This window comes from Cheilinus undulatus, linkage group 9 (genome assembly GCF_018320785.1).
Source record: "Cheilinus undulatus linkage group 9, ASM1832078v1, whole genome shotgun sequence".
In the NCBI taxonomy this organism is placed as follows: Eukaryota; Metazoa; Chordata; class Actinopteri; order Labriformes; family Labridae; genus Cheilinus; species Cheilinus undulatus.
This window is the reverse complement of record NC_054873.1, coordinates 41,406,916-41,430,952: the sequence shown is the minus strand read 5'-3', so window position 1 is coordinate 41,430,952 and position 24,037 is coordinate 41,406,916. Positions and strand designations below refer to the sequence as shown.

The 24,037-nt window shown below is 37.6% G+C and overlaps 1 protein-coding gene across 1 annotated transcript in view; it reads left to right on the top strand.

The window, feature by feature from the left end:
- Positions 1–24,037, top strand: part of hydin (HYDIN axonemal central pair apparatus protein) — a 106,916-nt gene that overhangs the window by 59,870 nt on the left and 23,009 nt on the right. Inside the window, exons 32-66 of the mRNA XM_041795196.1 lie at positions 379–515; positions 1,204–1,331; positions 1,497–1,610; positions 2,059–2,139; positions 2,629–2,778; positions 2,877–3,116; positions 4,266–4,395; positions 4,501–4,620; positions 4,776–4,946; positions 5,524–5,697; positions 6,125–6,294; positions 6,528–6,602; positions 8,441–8,606; positions 8,751–8,892; positions 10,158–10,311; positions 10,438–10,543; positions 10,665–10,759; positions 11,627–11,764; positions 13,914–14,123; positions 14,213–14,403; positions 14,597–14,615; positions 14,668–14,882; positions 14,981–15,163; positions 15,897–16,016; positions 16,091–16,250; positions 16,939–17,111; positions 17,260–17,458; positions 18,953–19,046; positions 19,267–19,360; positions 19,481–19,649; positions 20,233–20,315; positions 20,433–20,588; positions 21,510–21,591; positions 23,006–23,210; positions 23,770–23,996. Coding sequence (XP_041651130.1) covers positions 379–515; positions 1,204–1,331; positions 1,497–1,610; positions 2,059–2,139; positions 2,629–2,778; positions 2,877–3,116; positions 4,266–4,395; positions 4,501–4,620; positions 4,776–4,946; positions 5,524–5,697; positions 6,125–6,294; positions 6,528–6,602; positions 8,441–8,606; positions 8,751–8,892; positions 10,158–10,311; positions 10,438–10,543; positions 10,665–10,759; positions 11,627–11,764; positions 13,914–14,123; positions 14,213–14,403; positions 14,597–14,615; positions 14,668–14,882; positions 14,981–15,163; positions 15,897–16,016; positions 16,091–16,250; positions 16,939–17,111; positions 17,260–17,458; positions 18,953–19,046; positions 19,267–19,360; positions 19,481–19,649; positions 20,233–20,315; positions 20,433–20,588; positions 21,510–21,591; positions 23,006–23,210; positions 23,770–23,996 — 5,071 coding nt within the window. The remainder of the gene's footprint in view (positions 1–378; positions 516–1,203; positions 1,332–1,496; positions 1,611–2,058; positions 2,140–2,628; positions 2,779–2,876; positions 3,117–4,265; positions 4,396–4,500; positions 4,621–4,775; positions 4,947–5,523; positions 5,698–6,124; positions 6,295–6,527; positions 6,603–8,440; positions 8,607–8,750; positions 8,893–10,157; positions 10,312–10,437; positions 10,544–10,664; positions 10,760–11,626; positions 11,765–13,913; positions 14,124–14,212; positions 14,404–14,596; positions 14,616–14,667; positions 14,883–14,980; positions 15,164–15,896; positions 16,017–16,090; positions 16,251–16,938; positions 17,112–17,259; positions 17,459–18,952; positions 19,047–19,266; positions 19,361–19,480; positions 19,650–20,232; positions 20,316–20,432; positions 20,589–21,509; positions 21,592–23,005; positions 23,211–23,769; positions 23,997–24,037) is intronic.

Sequence of the window (24,037 nt, the reverse complement as noted above, 5' to 3'; positions counted from 1 at the left end):
GCAGTGTACAGTGCCTGAAAAGCTTATTCACCCTCTAGGATTTTACTTTACAGGGGTCTTTGTAAAAATCTGTTCCCACTATGAAATTAAAGAGGGTAAGTTTGTATTTTTTGTCAAAAAAGATAAATTATACTGACCAAAATTGATTAATAAAATCAAGAAAAGGGTAACACATTTAAGGAGGTGAATACTTTTTTTATAAACACTGCTAATACTTTTATGAAATGATATGACAAAACAGTTGAACTAAATCTCAGTGATGCATCAATTTTGCTGCTGAGCTTTGCTTTAGTTAAGAAATATCATGTCTGTAAGGGATGTCGTTTTTTATTAATTGATGTCTTGTTAATGTTTTTGTCTTACTCTCCATTTCTTCAGGTTAACGCTACCAGAGTACATCTTGGATTTTGGTTTCGTAGTTCCAGGCAAAGTTCTCAGTCACACTGTTAAAATCACAAATACTGGGTCAGTGGCAGTGTCCTTCCATGCCAATCTTAAATGTCTGGCTGGCACAGGTAATACAAAAGAAAAATACAGAAGATATTCTAAATATTTAATTTTTTCATTTGTGTCACATGTAATAACTTATGACAACACTATGAGATAACTTGATAGATAAAAACTTAATGTGATGAGACTCCTGGTGTTTTTAAGCCTTTGAAAACAGTGTCATACTGTAAGGCATAAAAAAAGAACTAGAGCATTTTAAGCCTGCCTTATGTTGTACACAAGAATAGAAAGTTAGTCTTTGTATGTTTTTTATAACACAAAATTATTGTCAAATAATAATTGATGGTTTTGGGAAAAACTGTACTTTGTTTTTATGGTAAGAGACATTTAAAGGATTGAAATCACAGTTGTCTGTCCATAAATATCTTTATAAAATAGTAATTAAAAAAAACAAACAAAGGCCTGGCTCTGGTTGAAGTAAAAGAAGTAAAACAAATCAGAACTGGATCAGAGTTTGGATTAAGGGTAACTTCTGCTTTGGGTTGCACAAGCTTTGCTTGAGTTGAAAAATAGCCTTGTTAGCGCAAGTTCTAATTACACTGAAACCACATATTGTACCTTGAACATTCTATTTTTTTTTTTTTTTTTTTTACCCTTGCCTGCAGTGTTCAAGATTACCTAAATTTACCATTTCCTGGGTACTTCATATTAATTAAAAAGATATAAAAACAGGTTTGCCTTTGCCTTTTACAGGATTCAGTGCAGACTTTGAAAGAGTGAAAGACCTGCCCTGCAGAGAGAGACATTCTTTCACAGTTAAATTTGACCCCCAGGGAGCTAACCTGGAGATGGGGGACAAAAATGTTGTCATGCCAATACAGGTGGGCAGAAAGAGGACAGACATTGTGTTATCATTGTCATTGGCTCTGAGTCAGTAGACACTATCTATAGTTGGCCTGTTGTCTCCATTGTTTTTCTTAAGCAATATTCTCTCTTGGTCCCTAAGATGAAGATGTGATTTTTTTATTTTTTATTTTTTTATGCAGGTCACAGGCGGTCCAAGCATTCAGGTGCGACTATGTGCAGTAATGACTGTACCTTCAATTGCTGCCTCAGCTGATAGCCTGCAGTTTGACACTTTGCAGTGTGGCATGTGTCAGGTAATACAACCTGATAACATTCACTTTTAATTTTCAATTCAGTGTTTTAATTTGCTGTAATCAGAATGAAGAATTAGGAGAACAGGAAAACAGGTGAGAGTGCAGTGTCCATCTACAGTTGAGCACCAAGGGCACTGTGATCAGTTTATATAAATGATCACTTTGGTGTCATCTTGCTGTCAGATTTTGTCAAAATCATTATTTTAATGACTTTTCCTATCGGCCAAATGCAGCTAAGAGGAACTAGCTACAGTTATACATTCCTACAAAGGAGGCATTAGCTCCATATTACGATTGAAAGTATGAGTGATGTTATTTAGAAACACTATGAAGGCCATGCTTTCACTAGAAATCAATACAGTCCCTTTAATTAAAAGTGAAATGAAAATGCCTAAAGGCTGATGCTGAAAGCCTTCTAAATCTTGTGCAATATAATATTCCCTGTCAGATGAAGACAATACACCTGTTCAATAATGAGCCTGTGCCCTGCCACTGGAGCATCGCTGAGGAGGTGAAGCCTTTTAAAAAGGTACAACAATTTTCATTGTAGATGTGCGAATCAGCTTCTCCAGCAAATTACATCAGTTTTTGGGTAGATTGAAGGTTATGATCTGTACTTTACCAAATAACTTGTAATGTTGAAAAGTAAATACAAGAATAGTAAAAGGGTAAATGTTTGGTATCAGAAGGTGCAGATGACTTTTGGCCTGTCTTCTTTGCTGTCTTTGCTTGTTTTTTTTTTTAAAAGACATTAAGGTGCAGTGTTGGACTTATTTTATATCACAGAGGCTACAGAGAGATGATGCAGTGGCTTAACCAAAGTATGTTTAGAGGACAATAAAGCATGTGATGGATTGATTCTGACTGTAATTGATTGCAATTCAAGTTTTAACGCTGACAGCCCTTGCCAAAATATAAACATAACCAAAGAAAAACACCCTTTAACCAAGAATCATCCTCATCTGCAAGAGAAACTGTATTTAAAGTTTAAAGTTGCACCTACCTTATTTCCACTTAGGTAGATAAGTTCCTTCCACTCTACCAGCGGAAGAAAGTCTTGCAGGGGCAGCGACCCCCACCAGTGGTATTTGAGACGATCCCAAGCTCTGGTATGCTGGCACCTGGGGAACGAGTCAGTGTCCAGATAAAGTTTAGCCCTGTTGAGGAGGTAAGGATCTTAAGTTTGTTCAGTTTATTAAAATGCATTTTAGAAATGTACAAAAAAGCTTTTGCAGGTTATTAAGTATGGTGGCCATGTCTTTGCAGAATGTTTACAACAGACAGCTTGTTGTCCAAGTGGCTGAGAGCAAGCAGAAGGTGTTCATTAAAGCATCTGGGAAGGCTGAGGACTTACAACTGGAGTTCTGCCCATCTGTGCTGGAGCTGGAGCCATGTCTGCCATTCAGCACTGAGGCTGAAGCAGAGGTTACAGTGAGGAATCCCTGCTCTTTTCCCATTGAATTCTACTCCCTGGACTTTGACACTCAGTATCTCGAGGAAGAAAAGGTAACGTAGTGTTTGTTTCACAAAAAGAGATAAGCTAGATGTGTACACTCTGATCTGGCTTACTAGACCAGCATAATAGTTGATGCTAACATTACCAGTTAAGTTACTGGGTAACAATGGGGAAAATTTACAAAAAAAATCAATTAGCTCGCTATTAAGTGGTTTTTAAGTTACTTCACTGTACCTGAACACCATATATATATCGGCAGTATACATTTTTTTCCTTTATGAATCCAGAATAGGCATTTATCAGAAGGAAAACATTGTTCAGACTACCATGTGCAATTTATCTGAATTTCTATGCTACAGTATTTAATGTGTTATTCCTTTTTCAGTGCACATAAAGCTACACTGAGTGTAACACTGACCTCTACTCCATAATACAAAACAAAATAAGGCTCTACGAGCCACTGGATGGCAAAAAAAGCTAAAGACACAGTTTATGATGCCTGGCTATTTAAAAAGAAAAATTGTTCCGGACAGACAGCTACAGGAGGCCCAAGGGGTCAAGTGCAAGAAGGATGCCTATTTGATGGAGGTGGATTCTTCCTAGCTTGAAAACAGAAAGTAACCAGATCAAATCTGGAAATGAATTATCCAAGCTAGTGCAAGCCTAGATAGACAGACAGACAGACAGACACTAATCCCGAAGTTCAATCACCTGAGGACGCTGCAGAAGGCAGACTTGGTAAACAATAATATATGGAAAATGATGTTTTATGGTTGTTATGGCTTGTATCTTGTAAAATTGGGTCACCAAAAAAATGTTTGGGGAACACTGACCATGAATGTCTCTTTCCTGAGCCCCTTAGACCAGTGGTTTTCAAGCTTTTTTTCTGTAAAGGCCTCCTTTCAAATTTGGAAAAAAATTAAAGTCACTCCAGTCAACATATGCTGATATTAAAACAAACATTTGTCATCCCTATGAGTGCTGAGGGATTCATGTTATAATAGGCATAACAACTCAGGAGTAGTCTCATGAAACAATTTACATGCCAATATTTAAAAGAATATTCTTAGACTAGTGTTGCCTCCTTCTAAACTTTTTGCCAAGCCCTACAACAGATTTTCCTTATTTTTAATTGTGCATTTCCCTGTTTTCATCTCATTCTTCTTACCTTCTCCTTCTCCTATCTTGATCCCATATAGATCCTGCGTTTGATGCAGGGTTATGATGAAAACAACATACTACTGCTTCCCCCCAGGGCACCTGGAGAAAGTCTCCCTACAGAATTGCTTGACTATTATGAGGAGTACTGTTCCCAGCTGAAAGACGATGGTAGCTTCAGGCAATTTCCTGTTGATTCACAAGCACTGAAAAAATTTGTGTCTGTTTTTATTATGTTAGTGTTCACCTGTTTTATATATTTTAACTTGTGTACAGCTGTGCTTGAGGAAAACGTGGATGAAAGCATGACCTGGATTGATGAAAGTCATGAAAATGAAACGATGTCAGAACAAAAATGTGCTCACCAATCAGACACCACAAAACCAGCTGAATTATGTGAGTACAACCATTTCATTAGCGGGTCTTAAAATACTAACAAAATACCAGGGGCTAAGTGAGCTCTTCTGTGAATTTCATTGTTTTACTTAAGTCAAAACTTAAATGCATGAAATCACCGCTTTCTTCAATATTACTGGGGAATGTGAATTCAGTCATTTCAGAGATGAACAGAGAGGGAAGCAGTGGAAGACTGGGTCAGCTTGAGATGACGCCTGTTTCCAGAGCAATTGCCCGCCACATGTGCATTGACCTTTCACCAGAGGGTCTGGCTGCACGCAACCGCAGAGGCATTGCTATTATTGTATACGGAGCTCCACTCATAGGTAAGCCACTTTTAAAGGCTTGATTCTCAGTTGTGGACAAAATACACAGCCTCATTACCTGGGTGAAAGTACAGGCATCCCTAGTCAAATATTAATCCAATAAAAAGTGAACATCCCTACCAAATTATTACATGAGTTAAAGCACTGAGAACTTGTTTGAAGAATTCTTAAGTATTTAAAGTACTTTTTAAAAAAAATCTGAAAACATGGGTGTTCAACAATGGAGACACACAACGTATAGGTATAGAAATGCCACGTGGTAAAATCTCACACAGAAAACACAAACCAAGTTTATTTTCCTTTCTGTCAGATTTTAGAAAAGAAAATTCACTGACTGATTTCAGAGCAAAGGAAAAGTGTAACATCAAGAAACACTTTAAGACTGTTGTGAAGCTAAAAGTACATTATTTGTTTTTCAAATATAAAATAAAATAGTATCAAAAATAGAGGAAAATATTCTCAACTGTTTTGCATTCTAAGAAAAATCTTGAAGACTTAAATTAATGATACCATATAGTTGGGATGTGTGTGTTTGTGAAGCATCCTTGTATCATGGTCCTTAATGTTTTTTTTCCAGGTAAAAGCAAGACAGCTGCTGCTCTGGCACAACACTATGGAGGGACAAGTTTGAGTGTTGATGCTGTGGTGACAGATGCTCTGATGAATAGTGTCTCTCCTGCCAGCATGAATGCCAGACAACTTTATGACTGTGCTGCTGCCAAGTATGCTGAGAAGAAGGCTGAGGAGCCTGGTGAGTATTATACAGTCATGGATGAAAGTATTGGCACCCCTGGAATTTTTCCAGAAAATACACCATTTCTCCCAGAAACTGTTGCAATTACAAATGTTTTTGGTATACATGTGTTTATTGCCTTTATGTGCATTGGAACAACACAAAAAACCTGAAGAAAAAAGACAAAATTGACATGATTTTACACAAAACTCGAAAAATGGTCTGGACAACTGTATACTGTACATTTCTCTCATATGCTTAATTTGCACTTGCAGTCAGAATTGCTTATCGAGACTAAAAGGTGTCTAACTCTTTCTTTAACAGTCAATGTGTACATTATAAAGATATATTGACAACAGACATAAAACAGGCATAGTTCAGAAGTGGAATGTTAGGTTTAAATTGATAAGTGAAGGCTTAATTAAATTAATATCTCTGCTTCTAGAAACCACAGATTTAAAACCTGCAACCCATCTTGAAGCCTTTGACCCATCTCCTAATTCAGGTTCAGCTTCAAATGATGCTGTGAAAGTATTTAAAAAACCCAGCGAAGACGACAGCAATCTCTCTAATAATCCTCATGAGACTGCAATCTCCAAATTGGCCCTTTGTCTGGTATGATTTTATCATTTCATGTGGTCATCTGGTTTGTTTCTGTTTTGGGTTGGGCTGTTTAGTCATTAAACTGAGTTTCAACAGTTTGTGCTCAGTTAATTTACAGCATTGACAAACTAAAAACACATGCAAAATACCTCTTCAGATAAAAGAATTATATTAAATTGCAAATACACTGTACAGTTGAATCATTGTCTGGAATAAACCAACTCCTTTGTTGTGATCTGCTTCAGGGAGGAGATAAGGGAGCGCTTAGTAGTCTTTTGCCTGAGCAGCTACTGGTGGATGTCCTCGCAGAGAGATTTCAGGTAGGTAAACAATATTCCCATAAGAGGAATGAGGAATGTCACCCACACCAACTTCCCCTTTCTCCAATGACAGATTAAACAAGGTCTTCATGCATACATCATTAACACACAAAGATGTACGTATTAAAGGTGCAGTGTAGAATATTTAGCCTAAAAGCATTTAGTGGAAACCACTCGGTTAAGTGAAACATAAGAAGGCTTGATCTAAATTAGTGTTTAATCACCTGACTATGTGAAATTATTTATTTATGATCAATTTAAAATAAGCCTTTTCATTCATACATAGGGAGGGTCCACTCCATAAAGTCCACCATCTTTGATTTCTGCATATTGCATGATTCTACAGTACAACAGGGGGGAGCAGATAACAGAAACTGAATTTTTTAAATTCCACTGGGCTATTCAACTGTTTTGAAGTGAGCATCACTGGCATACCAGAGTATCTCCCCGGTATCTTTAGTGTAAGTACATATAAATGGAATTATTCATATATTTAAACAATTTTGCAAGAAATGCACTAAAGTAGAATTTGAAAAAGTACGGAAGTTGTAATATATATGTATCATAATGACTAGTGACAAAGATGTACAACCCCAAGTCCTGTGTACAATGTAAACAAAAACAGAATGCAATGGTTTGCAAATCTCATAAAGCCATGTTTTATTCACAATAGAACATAAATAACATATCAGTTGTTGTAACTGAGACATTTAACCATTTCGTGCAATCCATTGGCTCATTTTAAATTTAATGGCAGCAATGCATCTCAAAAAGTAGGGACAGGCCACATTTACCATTGTGTAGTATCCCTTTGTGAAGCCATGCTGTTGTAATGGATGCATAATGTAGTTGAGCATTGTCTGTCTGAAAAATGAAAGGGACGTGACTGGATGGGAGTACATGCTGCTCTAAAACCTCTATGTATTTTTCAACATTGATAGTACCTTTCCAGATGTGTAAGCTGCTCCTCTCCTCTTTTGTCCGCAGAACACAGCATCTGTGGTTTAAAGAAGGAATTTCAATTTTTGATTCATCATCTGACCACAAAATAGTATTCCTGCCCCAGTCCATTTTAAATGAGCTTTGAAGAGGAGATGGAGGCATTTCCAAAACCAGAGATTTCCATTTCCAGAGAGTGTTAATAAATGGCTTCTCTTTTTTGTATTATACAGCTTTAACTTACATTTGTGGATGGCATGGCAAACTGTGTTGACAGACAATGATTTCTGGAAGGATTCCTGATCCCATGCAGTGATTTCCAGTACAGAACCATGCCTGTTTTTAATCCACTGCTGCCTTAGGGCCTGAAGATCACAAGCATTCAACACTGACCTTGTCCCTCACACACAAAGATTTCTCCAGATTGGTTAACCTCTGCCCAGCTTTACTTCTGAGAGACTCTGCCTCCCTAAAATGCTTCTTTTATGCCAGTGGTTCCCAACATTTTTACCATCAAATCTCTGGCAGCACTCCAAGGGCGTCCCAGACCCCAGATTAGGGGAAACCAAGGTTTTATACCCTCACGTTACTGACCAGTTGACATTTAAACAAATTATTTGCAAAATGCTCCTCCAGCTGTTGTCATTAGTACCCTTACTTTCCAGCCATTTGATGTCCTGCCCCTACTTTTTTGATATGTTTTGCTGCCGTCACATTCAAAATGAGCTTATTTTTTAAATGAAATGGTCAAATGTCTCAGTTTCAGCATCTGACATGTTGTTTATGTTCTATTGTTCTGTTAGAAGAATGTAAGATTTTCATTCAAACTTTGTCTTCTTGTGTTTCATTTCTATGTCTTGTTATTTTCATTTTTGTTGGTGCTGCCGTCATGGAAACAGCTGAGAGACTGCTACCGTGGCATTGTGATTGATGGCCTTAACTCTGTGTACACTCAGTCAGCGGCAAGCACAGTGCAAGTTGTTCTCAAGGCCCTGGATAACCGAAAACACATCTATGTTGTCAACTTGTGTGACTCTTATAAGAGGGCACAGAGAGAAACTGAGGGTAAAAATGCACCAGCTTACACGTCTACACTAATTTTCATGCAGATGCTGCAAGAGACAAACCTGAGACAATTTATGTTGTATTTTCCATTCAGTATGGTTAAGGATGATGTATAGTAAGAGGGACTGTCTGTTTGTCATTCAGAGACCACTCAGAGAGAGAAAAGAGACAGGGAGGAGCAGTGGCTGAAAGAGCTTGATGAGGAAGAGTATGATGCTCTGCCTGAGGAGGAAAAGAAGCGCATTGACCTGCAATTTAAAGAAAAGTTCAGAGAGCCCAAGCAAAGGTAGTGATTGTTCAATTAATCATGATTTTTTGAACTGGATGAACTTCAATTTTAAGCCTGACTGATGATTTGATTGAGTGTTTACACCACTCTTACTGCTGTAAATTTGGAATTTCCCCCTTGTGGGACTAATAAAGGAATTTCTAATCTTATCTTATCTTATTAAATCACCTACCAATGCAGTGCTATATGTACCTTATATGTTTTACAATAGTCAACCCCAAACTCCATTTTCACCCCTAAACTTTTCAATTAACACAACCTGTTGCATGGCTTTTAATTAAAAGGGGGGGGGGGGGGGGTTAGTGGTGAGACTGGTAAATCTAAAGGTTTGCCTTTCAGCTCAGCTCCCTCTACACCACAGCAGTCCAGCACAATACCCACAATACTGCTGATGCTTCACCAATCCGCCTGCCAGTCTCATGGTCCCTTTTACTCTCACACCTGAACAAGACCCTGAGAGTGAAACATAAAAAAATAAGAAAAAGTTGTGTATTGTATCCGTATTGGCTAAAATAGATTTGCAAATTTGAGCAGATCAGATATAACAAAAAAAAAAAAAAACCCACACATCTTCCTGCATCTCTCCTTTTAAGTGGTTACTGGTGAAACTTAGATGAAGAAGGTACAAAGTTATTGTACCAGTAGTGAAGATGTTCAAACTAAGTAACATATTTGTTATGGACAGTATAATGCCAACATGTTAACATTAACAATGATATGTAACAAAAATAATCTTATGGGTCTATAATGCTGTTTACCATTGAAGTTTCCCCTTTTTTTTCATTGAAAAATGCATATTGTGATCTACAAGGGATTTTGGTTTGCAAATACTTTTTTGACTGTAACGGGAACTACCATGCAACAGTTGGATTATCTTTAACTATTCAAAAAAATGTTTTTAGGAATGCATGAATGTATCAGCTGACATTGGACCTGTAGACAAACATTTGCTATCTGTAAACAACAGTTATCAGTAGCCAATGTTTATCTGTTGTTTCCAGTCAACTTAATGCCGGCACCTGCTGAAACAAATCAAAGATAATCACTATAGGAAGTAATCTTTTGGACAACCTCCAATCTGTTTTCATGTTAAAGAAAGAAATGGTTGGAGTCTTCACTAGAAGATGTGATCAAAAAAAAAATCATAGATATTGGTAATAGCAATCAGATACATTTTTATTTTTAACATTGGCATTGGTATAAGCCCTTATTTTTTACAATCTATACAATTCATTGTTATTGTGTACATGTTTTTGTATCAGGGAGCTCAAACAAAGAGAGAAAGAGAAGGAAGAGAAAAGGCTGCTGGAGGAAATGAGGTTGAAAGAAGAAGAGCTGACGAAGAAAAACAAGAAGTGTGGAAAGAAGGATACTCAAGAAATGTCTCGGAAGAGGAGCTTGCTGGAGGGAAGAAGGGTCGGCATCTTTATCCAATTCCAACGCAAATATACAAAATAATTTATGAACAAAATGACTTTGATCATAAACTTACAGACCCAATTTTTATCCATGAGTATGACCTTTGTTTTATTTTCTTCCCAGTCAACAGATGCACCCAATGGAGGGAGGATGTCTTCCTGTCACAACTCAAAAGAGTCTCTTATTGACCTAAGAGAGCAGCATATTTCAAACGAGAGTGAAAGAAACAGTAAACAAAAAAAAGATGATCATACTTGGCATATTCCCTTTTGGACATCTACAAGCAAATTGACTGATTGGTCACAGACTGGGTGTTCAGTTGCTAACAGACTGACCTTTTGTTTTCATAGCACACCATAGCAATGAAGTCAAAAAGCAGAAAGAAGGAGCCAAAGAATTACATGCAGAGTCTCCCCAACTCACTGACAAGCTGGAAAAAGAGAAGGTAGATGAACTGAAAACACTAAACCACTATTCTACAAATCAATATATTTCATATTTTTCATTCATAAAATATTTGACTCGATATTATTGCATTCAATAAACAGAGCTAGTGTTCCTAAAATGTAGCTTAGTCACACAAATATAAAAAGTGATTATTGAATAGGACACAGGCAAAAAATGTGTTTACAATAAAATGTTAATATGAGTTCCTCAAAACATTTTGAAACAAGTACCAGGAATTATAAATCAAAGTGTTTTCTAACTTAAAAAGCAAGAAAAAGAGAAGTTTGTGGGGGAAGACTGAGTAAACACCACTAAGCACTTCATTAATTTACATGGAATTATTTGAAAGTGAACAGATGATGCTAATGGTTAGGGACAGTCATGCTACTGACTGTCCCTAACCGGTTTCTGTCGGGGTACTGACTGAAACCCCAACTGGAGCCACAGTCAGTGCCCATGTTTTCCCCGACCACAAAACACTGGCGCTATATTTCGGCTCTTATTACTCGTAGAGATCCATAGTTCCAGGCAGAAGATTATTGTTAGAACCAACTGTAAGCTCTTGAAAAATAGTGATTTTGCTAATAAAACTTTGCACTGAAAACTAGCTATTTTATAACAAATTTTAGAGAACTTTGAAACATTTTTGAGAGAAATAATATAATCAGGAGGTAGCCTTTTACACAAAGCAGTGAGCAGATCATAGACAGGTGATGTGGTGAAATGTCTCCTCCACCTATTATAAGCAGCTTAAGACTTTTTGGCCATGTTTTCTGTTACATGTGAAATTAACCTTATACAATTGCAGATAATGTCTTTTCATTATCTTATTGTGCCCACTATTCACCTTTGCTCCCCTCTCCAGTCTTGTGTGGATGAGCAGCAGTCTCTGTTTAGTCTCTATGAGCAGAGCCAGGAACAAGTGGAGTACATCCTGCAGCACTGGGATCGAGCTCAAGGCTTGTTGCAAGTCCCACCAGATGACACTGTACCAGAAAGACGTGTGAGTTTCCTAGCTAACAGCAACTTTTCTTGGAGGAGTGGAAAAAAATATTATTATTTATCCTCTCTTTAATGCCTGTCATTAACAGAACCTCTGACATTAAACAAACCCTTGAATGACTATGAAGTGTTCTACATACACAATGTAGGGTACCACTACATTGTGGTTACAATAATAATTAAACATTTTCTTATACTTTGAGACATCTTTGCAATAAAGCTTGAAACTAAAGATGACTTTAAATGCTGAAACAAAAATAAATTTTTCTCGACCCAAAGATGAAATACAGTCCACACAGCTGTAACATTAGTTTCCTATTATATGTATTATTATATAGAAAAAAGTATAAGTTTCTAAACCCAGCAGTTGAAGGAGGAAACCACACACAATCAAGGTAAAGAGTCATGCTATATTTCAGTTTTTGCAGCAGAGGGCAGCAGAGACCTGCTTCTAATTTCAAGGCAGTGAAAATGGTTTAACTATAGATGAGCTTGTTTTTTTTTTTAGATTCTTTGTCCACACCTTAAAATAATTACTTTTTTCATCAAATAGTAAAGCTGATGGAAGCCATGACTGGTGGCTTTTTCTATTACTATATTTGGTCTATTTGCCTGAATCACACTACTTTAAATTTGTCTTTATTTTTGTAAATATCTATGAGCAATTTAAAGGTTTGATTGTGTTCAAGAAAAGTTTTCAGATAGCTACTATTTTGTTAGTTTGCACATATAAACACAATATACATTTCAGCTGCAAAACAACACTTAAAATAGGGAAAGTTTTGGTATGTACAGAAGAAAAAGACAAAAAAATGACATTTTTTAAACATCATCATAGTAGAACAATAGACATAGAATCAAATGAAGATAATATTTGATTCAAGGCAGGAAGAAAAAAAATGACAATATAAGCTTTGTGAGCAAACTATTATGTAATGCAGTGGTTCCCAGACTTTTTCTGCTGGGTCCTTCTTTGGCAGACAAAAAAAATTAAACCCCACATTCACCCCTACACTTGTCCATACACGTCAACGCATAAACATAAACTGACATTTAAACCATCAGTCTCTCACAAAGGAAGGTTGCGGCAAATGGATGGAGTACGACTCTCCTCATGACTCACGGTTTTATGGGTGAAACTAATGGCAAGGTAGAGGAAAAACAACCTCAAACATCTTTTCATACTACAGAAACACTTTGTTATAAGCAACATTTCGCAAACCACTTGCCCAGGCCACCCCCTAGGGAGGGCCCGAAGCAGGGGCACTCTACAAAACCACATAAAATCAATGTCACTTTTGCACCTGCTAGAAAAGGAAAGCAGATTTAGTCAGCCAACTTACAGGTAAATGTTAACCTTGCAAAGCAGATGGATACACCTGTTGCCATGTTTCTCACTGGGGAATCCATCTTGCAAAGCTCCCGTCTGAACCATTTGGGCCTGGTTAGAAAGTGACAGGACCAACCAGCGACGAGGGGCAATACTTTTGGCACGACGGAGTTGTGGCGCAAGCAAGCAGCCAGTTTTATCAGAATTTGACAGCATTTCTTTGTTAAAAGAAGAACAAAGAACATCATTGTTTTTTTTTCTTTTCAAAAATATCAAAAGTCATGTGCTGATATGTCCTCAGTTGCCATTGTTCGCGTTATGCAGTTCTATATGGAGTTTACTCCTTCGGTAGTTGCGCTGCTCAGTAGTGTCTACGAAATGTGTTTTGTTGCTCTGATTGGCCTGTAAAGATGTGACAGAACATTCATCCAGTCACCCTCCGAGTTTTTTTTAAAGGCTCTGCTCTTTCCCAAAAATTGTCTTTGAGTGGTTTTCCAGATGGATGTGTAAAGCAAATCCATTTGGCGTGTCAGGTTTTGTAAATGTAGGGCTAACAATGAATCCACACCAGAAATTGCAACTAGGAAATAGCCCCGATTATGTGATGAGCCATATCTCGCCATAGAGCTCTAGTTTAGCCTAAACTGTTAAAATGTGGAAAATTTAACACATGTATTTAACAATATTTATGACTTACATGAAAGGATAATATAAAGATTCCTCTCTTGTATTAGGGGAAATGTAAACATTTAACACCTTTTTCTATTTTTTCAAAACAACAATTTAATCATGTCAGTCCATCTTCTCCCCGTGTACACAGACTCCTGCTGGGAAGAGTGACAGAAAAGGCGACAGCAAGGTGCTGCCTCCAATGCCCAGTCAGATAGCAGTACCAACAGAAGTAGACAAGACAGGAGACAATGAGTCTCCACCTGACAGCATTCCTCACATTGTGCTGAATGTAACAGGGGAAGACCATCCCATTGTTACGGAGTTGCTCAAAGGTAGCACCCTGCCTCCCCTGGTTGAGGTACGCTTGCTGTGTGTAGTGTTTCAACATGTCTTTCCAGAGTTAGCCAAACCATCATCATTAGTTGTTCTTTTTCCTGGTCTTATCAGGTGTTAGATGATCTGGGGTTGGGACCCAGTGGCCCACCCATTCCACCTCCCACCACCTTCTCTATAGTTCCCTTCCCAAAACACAGGAAGCAACCAAGCAGTGACCTCACCTGTGACTGTTTCACTTTTCTGGAGGAACAGAGTGAGGAGGAGGATGATTCACAAGTGCCTACTTTGAAGGTAATGGAGTTGTTTTATATTTGACTTATGGTAATTGTGACAAATGAGCAATCTGAAAGATATGATGTAGTGAAGTGATCCTGGAAAAGGAAGTTACATATTTTATTTTAAAATGGGGGCATGTTTTATTGACCATTTGATCTTCATTATGACCAAAAAAAACAAGCTTTTACTATGCCTTAGCCATAGGTTGATGTTACCAAGAACTGTACATAAAGAAAAGGTTATTTTGTAATGTAAACATAACAGACTTTGTGATGTTGATGATACAGGAGACAACAGCAGCATCTTCCAAAACGCATGACAGGGCCAACCTCAAGGAGAGCCAAGTAACAAAAGAAAAAGAGAAAAAGGGCAGAGAGAGTCAGAGGAGCAAGAGACGATCCTCTGCCAAGGTGAAAGGGGAAAACATACGCTCAACCTCATCCAGATCTAACAGCACTGCGCAGGACCAACACCAAGTGAACTTGGAACTGAAACGTAGCAAAGGGTAATTGAAAATACACACAGACACATGGAGCTCTTTTAGCCTTGTTGTTTTGTTTAACAAAGTGAGTTTTTGTATGTTTTTGCATGTTCCCTGTGCAGCCTGAAAATATTTCGCTGGGTAGTACCTGCCAACGGAACAGTAGTCCTGAAGATCTGGTTCTACTCAGAGTCCCCAGGGAAATATGAGCAGATCTTCAATTTTGAGCTTTCGGGAACCCAGAGGAACTACCAGCTGGTTTGCAGCGGAATCTGCACCTATCCTACCATCTGCAGAGAATACAAGTTAGTCAGCATGGTGTAAAAATGCTGTTCAGTAATATAAGTGGTGAGAGATATGGATGGGATTAATACACTTGACCTTAAAAGGTTCTCCCATTACTTGTATGCACAATATAACTTTAATGAAGGTAGGATTCAAGATTCAGAACTGATAGCTTTTGCAGTTTTTTTAATTTGCTGTGCCAAACCTGTGTGCACCTTTCGGCAAAAATCAGACACTGAAAGAAAAAAAAACATTTTTGTGTCTAAAGGTTTGCTATATGGCCATTTTGATTTGTCAGAAGTAACATTGTCTCACTCTGCTGTATTATGCAAAGATTTTTCCTCCTCTTAGGTCCCTCTGTCCAATTTACAGGATTAACAAACGTCTTTGGACTGCACCTTAGCTTGTTCATACATGCTGCTTAACAAACACTGAGATAAACATAAGGAGAAGTGAGACCAAGTACAAGAAGGATGCAGATTAAGATGAAATGTTATCATCTGAAGAATTCAGCCTGGGCACTGATGAGATGATTTGGAGCAGAAATAAATGCAAAATCAGGATGAGATAGAGAAGGAAACAACATAATGACTGAATAAAAGAATCTGAATATTTGACCCTCTTGAACTTATGCTGAGCTTCATATGTCTTGATATTTTCACTACATTTTAAGAATAAAGAATTTTATTGACAGCAAAATAAATAACAAAACATGCTTCAGTTTCTCTAAGTTGTGATCTGTCATTTCTCCAGGACTCTTTTTGCCCACAGTAAAAAAGTACAACAAATGGAAGAAGGGCTCCAGAAAGCATATGTCATACAACCTGGATACTTTGAGTTTGGACCATTACTCTGTGGCAAGACCAGAGACAGGTGAGAAGCATAAAGTAGTATTTTGTTATTACTTGTGTTCACAGATAAATGCATGTGTGTGTCTGTTTTTACAGATACAAGGAAAAACAGTATCCAGAAAACATGGAGAGAATTTTGATTTGTAACAGTTCGGGTATGCAGGCTGAAGTTCAGTTTAGTTTCCAGCATGATACACAAGCCACAACATATTTGCTCGACCCACCAACCATGACCCTCAAACCGGAGCAGAAACAGGTACCATAGCTAAGTTTTTCAGTGATGACTTTATCATTCAGACCCTGTTGGCCACATTGTATGAACATCTTTTCTTGGTATTCAGATACCGAGTGGTGATTGCTAATGCTCATTGTGAACGCACCTCAGTGTATACTGACAACAATTTGATATCAGATCGCTCAGACTGCATATGGAGGTGGTCTGCGATGCCTTCATTCAGACTAGATGAGTAGATGCCCACGTTTACTAGCACGCATTAAAGATGTGCAGTCAACTGAGGTAATCTATGATATTAGGCTCTTAAAAGCATGGTTAAGGTCTGTCCAGCCTTGCTCCTTCAAGACTTGTTTATGACAAGACGTGGGAAAAAAGCTGCTAGAGACAGTTCTGGCCTATTCACTCATGGTAAGGTATCCCAGCATGCAATATGCAGTGAAGCTGCTGACAATGTTGATAGATAGGGGCAAATTAATGGTGTACATAGGGGCTAGTTTTCTCTGTCATTTTGTCACAATAACATATTTAAAGGAAACAATGAAATTCTATTTAGTGAATAAACATTGTAAGGGGCTGGTTAGATTTAAATGACTACTGAATTCAAGACAACATGTGATGAGTCAGATTGGGAATTTTTTGATGTCACTTTAAGTGAAATCATGTACGATCAGTAGTGTTGTTAAATGTCATTGTTCTTCTGCACTGCTAGGAGTTGACTGTGTGGGCCTACCCAACAAAAGTTGGACAGATAAATGACAGCCTAGTATGCCATATTAAAGACAATCCAGAGCCTGTCATCATCAACCTCTCCTGCTGGGGTGTGCGGCCCGAACTGAAGCTAGAGCCCAAGCATTTGCACTTTGACAAGACTTTGCCCCACAGGTAGAAAAATGTCTGAAACTGTATCATTTCATGGAGGATAAAGTGTAAAATATTTTCCATAATTTCCATATAATTCTTGCATTAACTGAAGTGGTGCTCTTTTGACCTCCTCTCTGCGAAACTCATGTTCTTCAACTCTTTTTTCTAGGCTGGACAGCCGTTGTTTAAAAATGCATAATAAGACTGCTCTGCCTGTATCCTGGAAACTGCAGGGAATGAAGGAGCTGGGTGATGAATTTACTGTGCCACATGATCAGGGTGTCATCTCACCTAACTCCTCTTTCTGCCTGAGCATGCATTTCAGGGCTCGAAAACCTGTCATGATTAACAAGATCCTATGTGTGGAGGTAGAGTAAAACTTTAAATTCACTATGCATTCTGGTTCCAATAGATATGAAATACTGTGTGAAAAAGATCCACACTCACCAGCCACTTCATAAGATGTGCCTGTTCAGCTACTCATTGACGCAAATATCTTATTAGCCAATCACATGGCAGCAACCATAGCATTTAGACATGCAAACATGGTCAAAGCGATCTGCTTAAGTTTGAACTGAACATCAATAAGGAGACGAAAGGGGATTTAAGTGACTGAGACTAATTAGAAGAGTCAATGTTTTTCCAGTCTCTATTGTCAAAGTTGGTAACAATTGTGAAATAAAGCCTGAGCTTCCCATTCACAGTTAACTGGAGTGGCACTGGAGTGGGTTCTTCTGCTGCTGAGTGGTTATCTAAGTTACAGTAAACCTTCATCCAGCTCAAACCATTCTGGTCATTCTCCTCTGACATCTGCCATCAACACGGCATTTTGGTCCAGGAAACTGCCACAGTTAATTTAAGTCTTTGCCTTAAGATAAAAATGATAAGCTGTTTTAGTCACAATTTAGTGATTTCTGCCATTTATAGTTTAAGTCTAGTTTTGGCTGATGAAAAATGCATTTGAGTCCACTTTTAGTCTTAAAAAAAACTAAAGTGATTACATTTTTGTCAAAGCTTTTAGTCAAAACATTTAGAATCCTTGAATCTGTTGCTAGATTATACGGTTTGTGTTCTATGCACCCTGAAGAACCATGGATCCCTGTTTTCTACAGCTGAGAGTCAGAAGAACCACAGATATGTTGTGTTTTGACAGATTTAGCCACAGTGGAGAAACATCACGAATTTTGGATGTCCAATGAAAATTAAATTACATTTTAGTCTTGTTTAAGTCCCCTTGACGAAAACTTAGCTCAATTTTGATCAGAGTTTTGTTATCAAATACTCCTCTTAATCTGATCTTTCTGGTGGAAAAAAGGTTATTACCTAATATTTTTTTTTCCCAGTTTTAGTCAACAAAATTAACACTGCCACCTTTTGGATATTTTCTCTTTTGTGGACCGTTCTCTGTAAATCTTCCAGTAATACCCAGACCAGCATGTTGCTACCAACAGCAATGACCTGTTCAAAGTCAGCTAAATCAGCTGCCTTTCCCATTCTGATGCTCAATTTGAACTTCAGCATGATCTTCTTTTCCATGTCTACATGCCTAAATGAGCTGGTTGCTACCATGTGATTGGCTAATTAGATATTTGAGTTCATATAGTTGAATAGGTATACCTAATAGAATTTCTCTGGTGTATGCTCAGTAAGTATTTTGTATTTTTGTATTTTTGTTTCCCAAATTTCCAGTAGGTTTATGAAGTTATATTTAAATATCATGGATGAATGAAAAATATAATAGCTAACTAGTTTACTTGCAGGACAAATACAAATTAAGTTTTACCTAAACGTACATGATCATTTGTTTCAAAGTGGATATTTGTTTGAGTGTTTCGTCAGAATGTGATATGTTTTTATGTCAGGTATCTGATGTGGAGAAGATTGTAGGAGTCCTACAAACTGAAAACATACAGGTGTCTGCTGAAGCCTATAATATAGCTCTGGACATTTCACCAGGTAAATACAGGAGGTGCTTACTAACACTTCATTTAAAGATATTAGCTTCTTTCCTAACTTATCTAGCTATTTGTAATGGCTGTATTAGGTCAGGTTTCTGCTGTGAAGTGTCGGTGTTAACCATTCAGTGACTGAGCCACTGTCCTGACCACTAACTTAAAAGATGACATATCTAGTGTGGAGAGCAGACGTAACTGATAAGAACATTGTGTTTCCATAGACGGCTGCTTGAACTTTGGAACCATAAAAGTCTTTGAAGAGGCCATGTTGTTTCTGAAGTTAAAAAATAAAGGAAAATATGAAATTGCCTACAAGTAAGTTGGAACTTTACTTTTGCTTTACCCTGCTTTCCCCAAATACAAATTTCTTTCAGTTGATCATATCATAATGTACCTTTGTGAAGTTGTTTACTGACATTCTCTCCTTTCAACCAGGTTTTCATTTCAGCAGACTGACCCAGCCCAGCCAAACTTGGACTCCGCGTTTAGGATTTCCCCTCAGAGTGGAACTCTAATGCCCCATGATAAGCAGACAGAAGTGCAAATCACATGCAGACCTGCCACAGAAGTCTCACTCAAAGAGCAGCCTGTCCTGCTTTGTGAGGTCTGAGCTATGCACTGGTCTCCATGGTTTCCTGAATTTACTATAAACACGCTGTACAGTATGCAACGATTTGCCTCTGATATGAAAAAACCCATTGCATTAGAAATGAAAATGTTAGACAAGGAGAATATATATTATTATTATAGTTTAAAATTGACTTTTCTTGATGCTTTGTGACTAAAATTCTTCATTTATTTAACTTAAATTCAACCTTGTCATTGTTTTACTTGATAATAAGATATAAGATAGATAGGTGAAAGTTAAACAGTTCTTGTGTGCAGTTTTAATGATTACTATTTCACACATACTTGGGAATATTTAACTTTGGCAGTGAAGAACCCATGAAGAACCTCTTATAGCTGCAAACTCCCTCTGTTAATTAGGGAGTAATGCTTTGTTGGATGTCTGACCCTCCCATAATGCAGATCTGATAGTCAGCTGTAAACAGTACAAACTATGTAAAATGAAAAAGCAAACAAAAAGAAGCAACTTAATCCATTGACTGTCCTGTTGTGTTAGGAAAATGTCTAATATATTAAATTGAATGCATTGAAATTAACTCTCCTTTTTTTGTCCTCTCCAGGTGATTGAACCAAATATCCGCAAAGGAGGTGAAACCATAACCATCCTAGCCATTAAGGTTTCTGTCCAGGCTCTTTTCTCCAGGTTAGGACTACAAATACATCTCATTAAATTATTCTAGCTTCATTATTTTTTTTAGAGGAAGAAGTTTTGAATTCTGTCTTGGCACTAATTATGAATTGCTGTGTGGTCCATCCACAGGTATAAGATCACACCTGCACATGACATGAACTTTGGTCCACTGGTGTACGGCTGCAGACAAAGTCAGAACTTCACTATTGAGAACACTGGAGTCTTTGAGACCCGTTTCACTATCAGCTGCACGACCATGGACCCTGCTGCCATAGGAAGATCAGGGTAGGGATAGAAGCATGTAAAAGATGTCGTTTTCTAAAAAGTCTTTGTAGGCTCTCATTTATCCCGTTCATGTTGACAAGTCCAGTTGCTCTTGGCTTTAGCTATCAAAGTCTCAGTGTGATTTAAAAATGGAAGTATCTTTTTTATATTCCTTTAAACTTTTGACTGAATATCAGGTATGCATGATATTGGATATTTTTTCATACCCAATCTGCTGATATTTCTAAATTGATTTTAGCTGATACCGATATTGTTCAGACCAAAAACTTCAGTCCTTAAAACATAAAATTTAAAGTTTGAGGATGAACAAATAACCATAGTTTAGTCCTTAAAACACACATTCAAGTGTGTGGAATGATGATGTAAGACTTTAGCTGATGTAGTTCTGTTAGTTTAGCCTAAGACTAACTTACTGGTTCATGAGGCTTAAATTTACAGCTGATATAGGTCAATTTTTATAGCTAACAATTGGTTGTTAATATTGACAGAAATTTTGATGTCTGCTGATACAGATAATTTACTTTTAAGCGAATATCTGCCATATCACACTGATTATATAGTTCATCCCTACTAAATATTTTGATTTATAGCAAAGCATTTTGTGAAAAAGATATGCTTCAAGTCAAGAGTATGGTTCTTAAAGTTTAAAATTATTCAACATTTAAGTTAAATTAATAAACAAATGAACTTAAAAAACTTTCTTCTGATATATTCAATCTGTTGTCACATCCAAAAGGTACAAATTATTTTTTTATCATAAAATTAACTATTAACTATTAACTATTAACTATTATGGGTTTCTTCAAATGTTGACATACCTAAAGTCTTCAAATTGCGGTTACCTTTCTTAATTATCACTTTGTGTTTTCTTAATGATGATGAAATGAAATGTTGGTTTGTGTACTGTTGTGACTGTGTTAGGGGTCATGGTAAGAAGGTGCTACAAGAGAGCCTTTCAGGGGGGCCCGCTGGTGCTGATAACAGAAACATGGCTCCTAGACAGGTGAGAGACAGTCATGGTTTGCTAAAACTAGAATACATTTTTAACTAAAGACGAAGAATGATTTTAAAATGGCTGCCATAATTAACACTGTTTGTCAAGCACAGCTTGGCCTCTATTGACAGAGCCCTCTTTAGTTTTGTAAGTTTCACCTGTGCTTTTTAGAAAAAGCTATAACTGTTCAAGTTAGATATAAATACACATATAATGAAAACACTGCAGTGCTCAAAAGTCTGGGATCACTTGGAGTTTTTTGTTTTCTATGGAAAATACATGAAATTAGTCTGAATAGGAAATCCAGCAAATGAACTGGACATGCTAACATTGTCAGAGTTAGAAATAATGATTTTAATGAAAAATCTACTTTAAACTTTGCCTTCATAGAAAAAAACACATTTAGCAGCAATTACAGCTGTGCAGACCTTAGGCATTCTAGCGTCAATTTTCAAGGTAATCTGATGAGATTTCACCCCATGCTTCCTGGAGCATTTCCCACAAAATGGACTGGCTTAATGAAGTCTTCCTTTTTACCATATGGTTAAGCTGCTCCCACAACAGCTCAGTACGGTTCAGAGCCAAAGACTGTGCTGGCCACTCCATTACAGTCAGAATTCTGGCTGGCTGCTGATTCTTTAAATATTTTGTAGACATTTTGGAGGTGTGTTTTGGGTCATTATCCTGTTGTAGGATGAAATTGGCCACAAGCAAGTGCTGTCCACAGGGTATGGCATGGCATTGCAAAATCTGATGATAGCTTTCCTTCCCCAAGATCCCTTCCACTCTTTACAAATCTTCTATTCTACCACCTCCAAAGCCCCCCAGATCATCACACTGCCTCCACCTCACTTGACTGATGGTTTAAAGCACTGTTCTTCCATTTTTTTCATTTGTTCTCTATCTCACAAATGTCCTTTTTGAGCCAAAGACCTCAAACTTGGTCTCATCAGTGCACAATACCTTCTTCCAATCTTGAAGTGTCCAGTCTTTTTGCCCCTTTATTAGTAAAATGTTTTTTTTAGCTGTGCAACATGATTAACTTGGATTAGCAGCCATACTATGAGATTGATACAGAGGACTGAAAGTTGCTGATAACTGTTTGTGAAAACGTTTTTCTTTGGAAAACAAAGAAATTTGCCAGTGATTCCAAACTTTTGAGTGGTAGTGCAAATCAGACCCACATTGAAAAATAAAAAGGGTGACTTTGAACAACAGCTTATTTTAACCAAATGATAAAGGAGCTTATATTCTGATAGAGTTCTACATCAGACATTAAGTGTTGTGTAATTTGTTCGTTATAAGATACTAATAAGAAGCATGAAAAGAGGAATGTATTTGATTTGATATTTGGTTTAAGTTAAATTTGTATCCTTTTAGAACAGACTTTCTCATTATTCTCTTGCATCCCATGCTTTAACAGAATCGCCTCAGCATGGGACTGTTCACAGTATCTCCCTATACAGGGAATCTGCAGCCAGGGTCTCAGCAGGTGGTAACTGTGGAATGTCCAGCTGTTCAGTTGGGCATCTGGAACCAGTTGTTATACATCGACATCAGTGACCGTGACCCCTCAGACCAGCCTGAGGGAATACAGTACAGCCTAATGGCAGAAGTCTGCAAGCCAGGTGACAGCTGAATGGTTTTCTCTTTAGTATTTCCATTAATGGTGGAGGCAGCTGTGATGCAGTGGTAGAGTTGGTCGTCTCTCAACCAGAAGGTCAGGGTTCTATTCCATGCTCATGCAGCCACATGCTGGTGTTTCCTTGGGCAATACACTTAACCCCAGATTGCTCCCCCCTGCTGTGCCAATGGCATGTGAATGTGTATGGATGCAATAAGTTCAAATTGATGGAAACTTTAAATAGCAGCTTCCAATGGGTGTGAATGGGTAAATGGCCCGTGGTATAAAAAGCACTTTGAGTGTTCAGACAATTTGAAACTGCTCTACATGCTCAAGTCCATTGATCATTTTGCATGAGTTCTCCTTAAATTACTAAGATGCTGTTAGAAGCAGATTGCTATCTAGAAAGGCAGTTCTTACTGTGTAAGAGATTATCTCAATGATCAGAAAAGCATTTTGCTTTAAAGTCTGTACACCATAGGAAAAGTGGTTGACCATCTTCACCTGGTATTTATTCTTTTGACCTAATCTGATTCTGTTGTTTTGTTGTTTCTTTCCCCCAGGCATAGCCTTAGATACAACCTCTATCTTTGAAGAACATCATTTGTGTACCAACAGCAGTCAACTCTCCTCTGAGCAGTTCTGTAACGCTGATGGCATTTATGTCAGAGATGAAAACAAATTCATTTTCCACAAAGTCCTGGTTGGACGAACTGCTAAGGCCCGCTTCAAACTCACCAACAATGGCAAAGTTCCATGTGTGCTCAACTTGGCAATACAATATGCTGGAGCTGAGGTAAATCATGTAAACTGTACAAAAAGATCCATAAA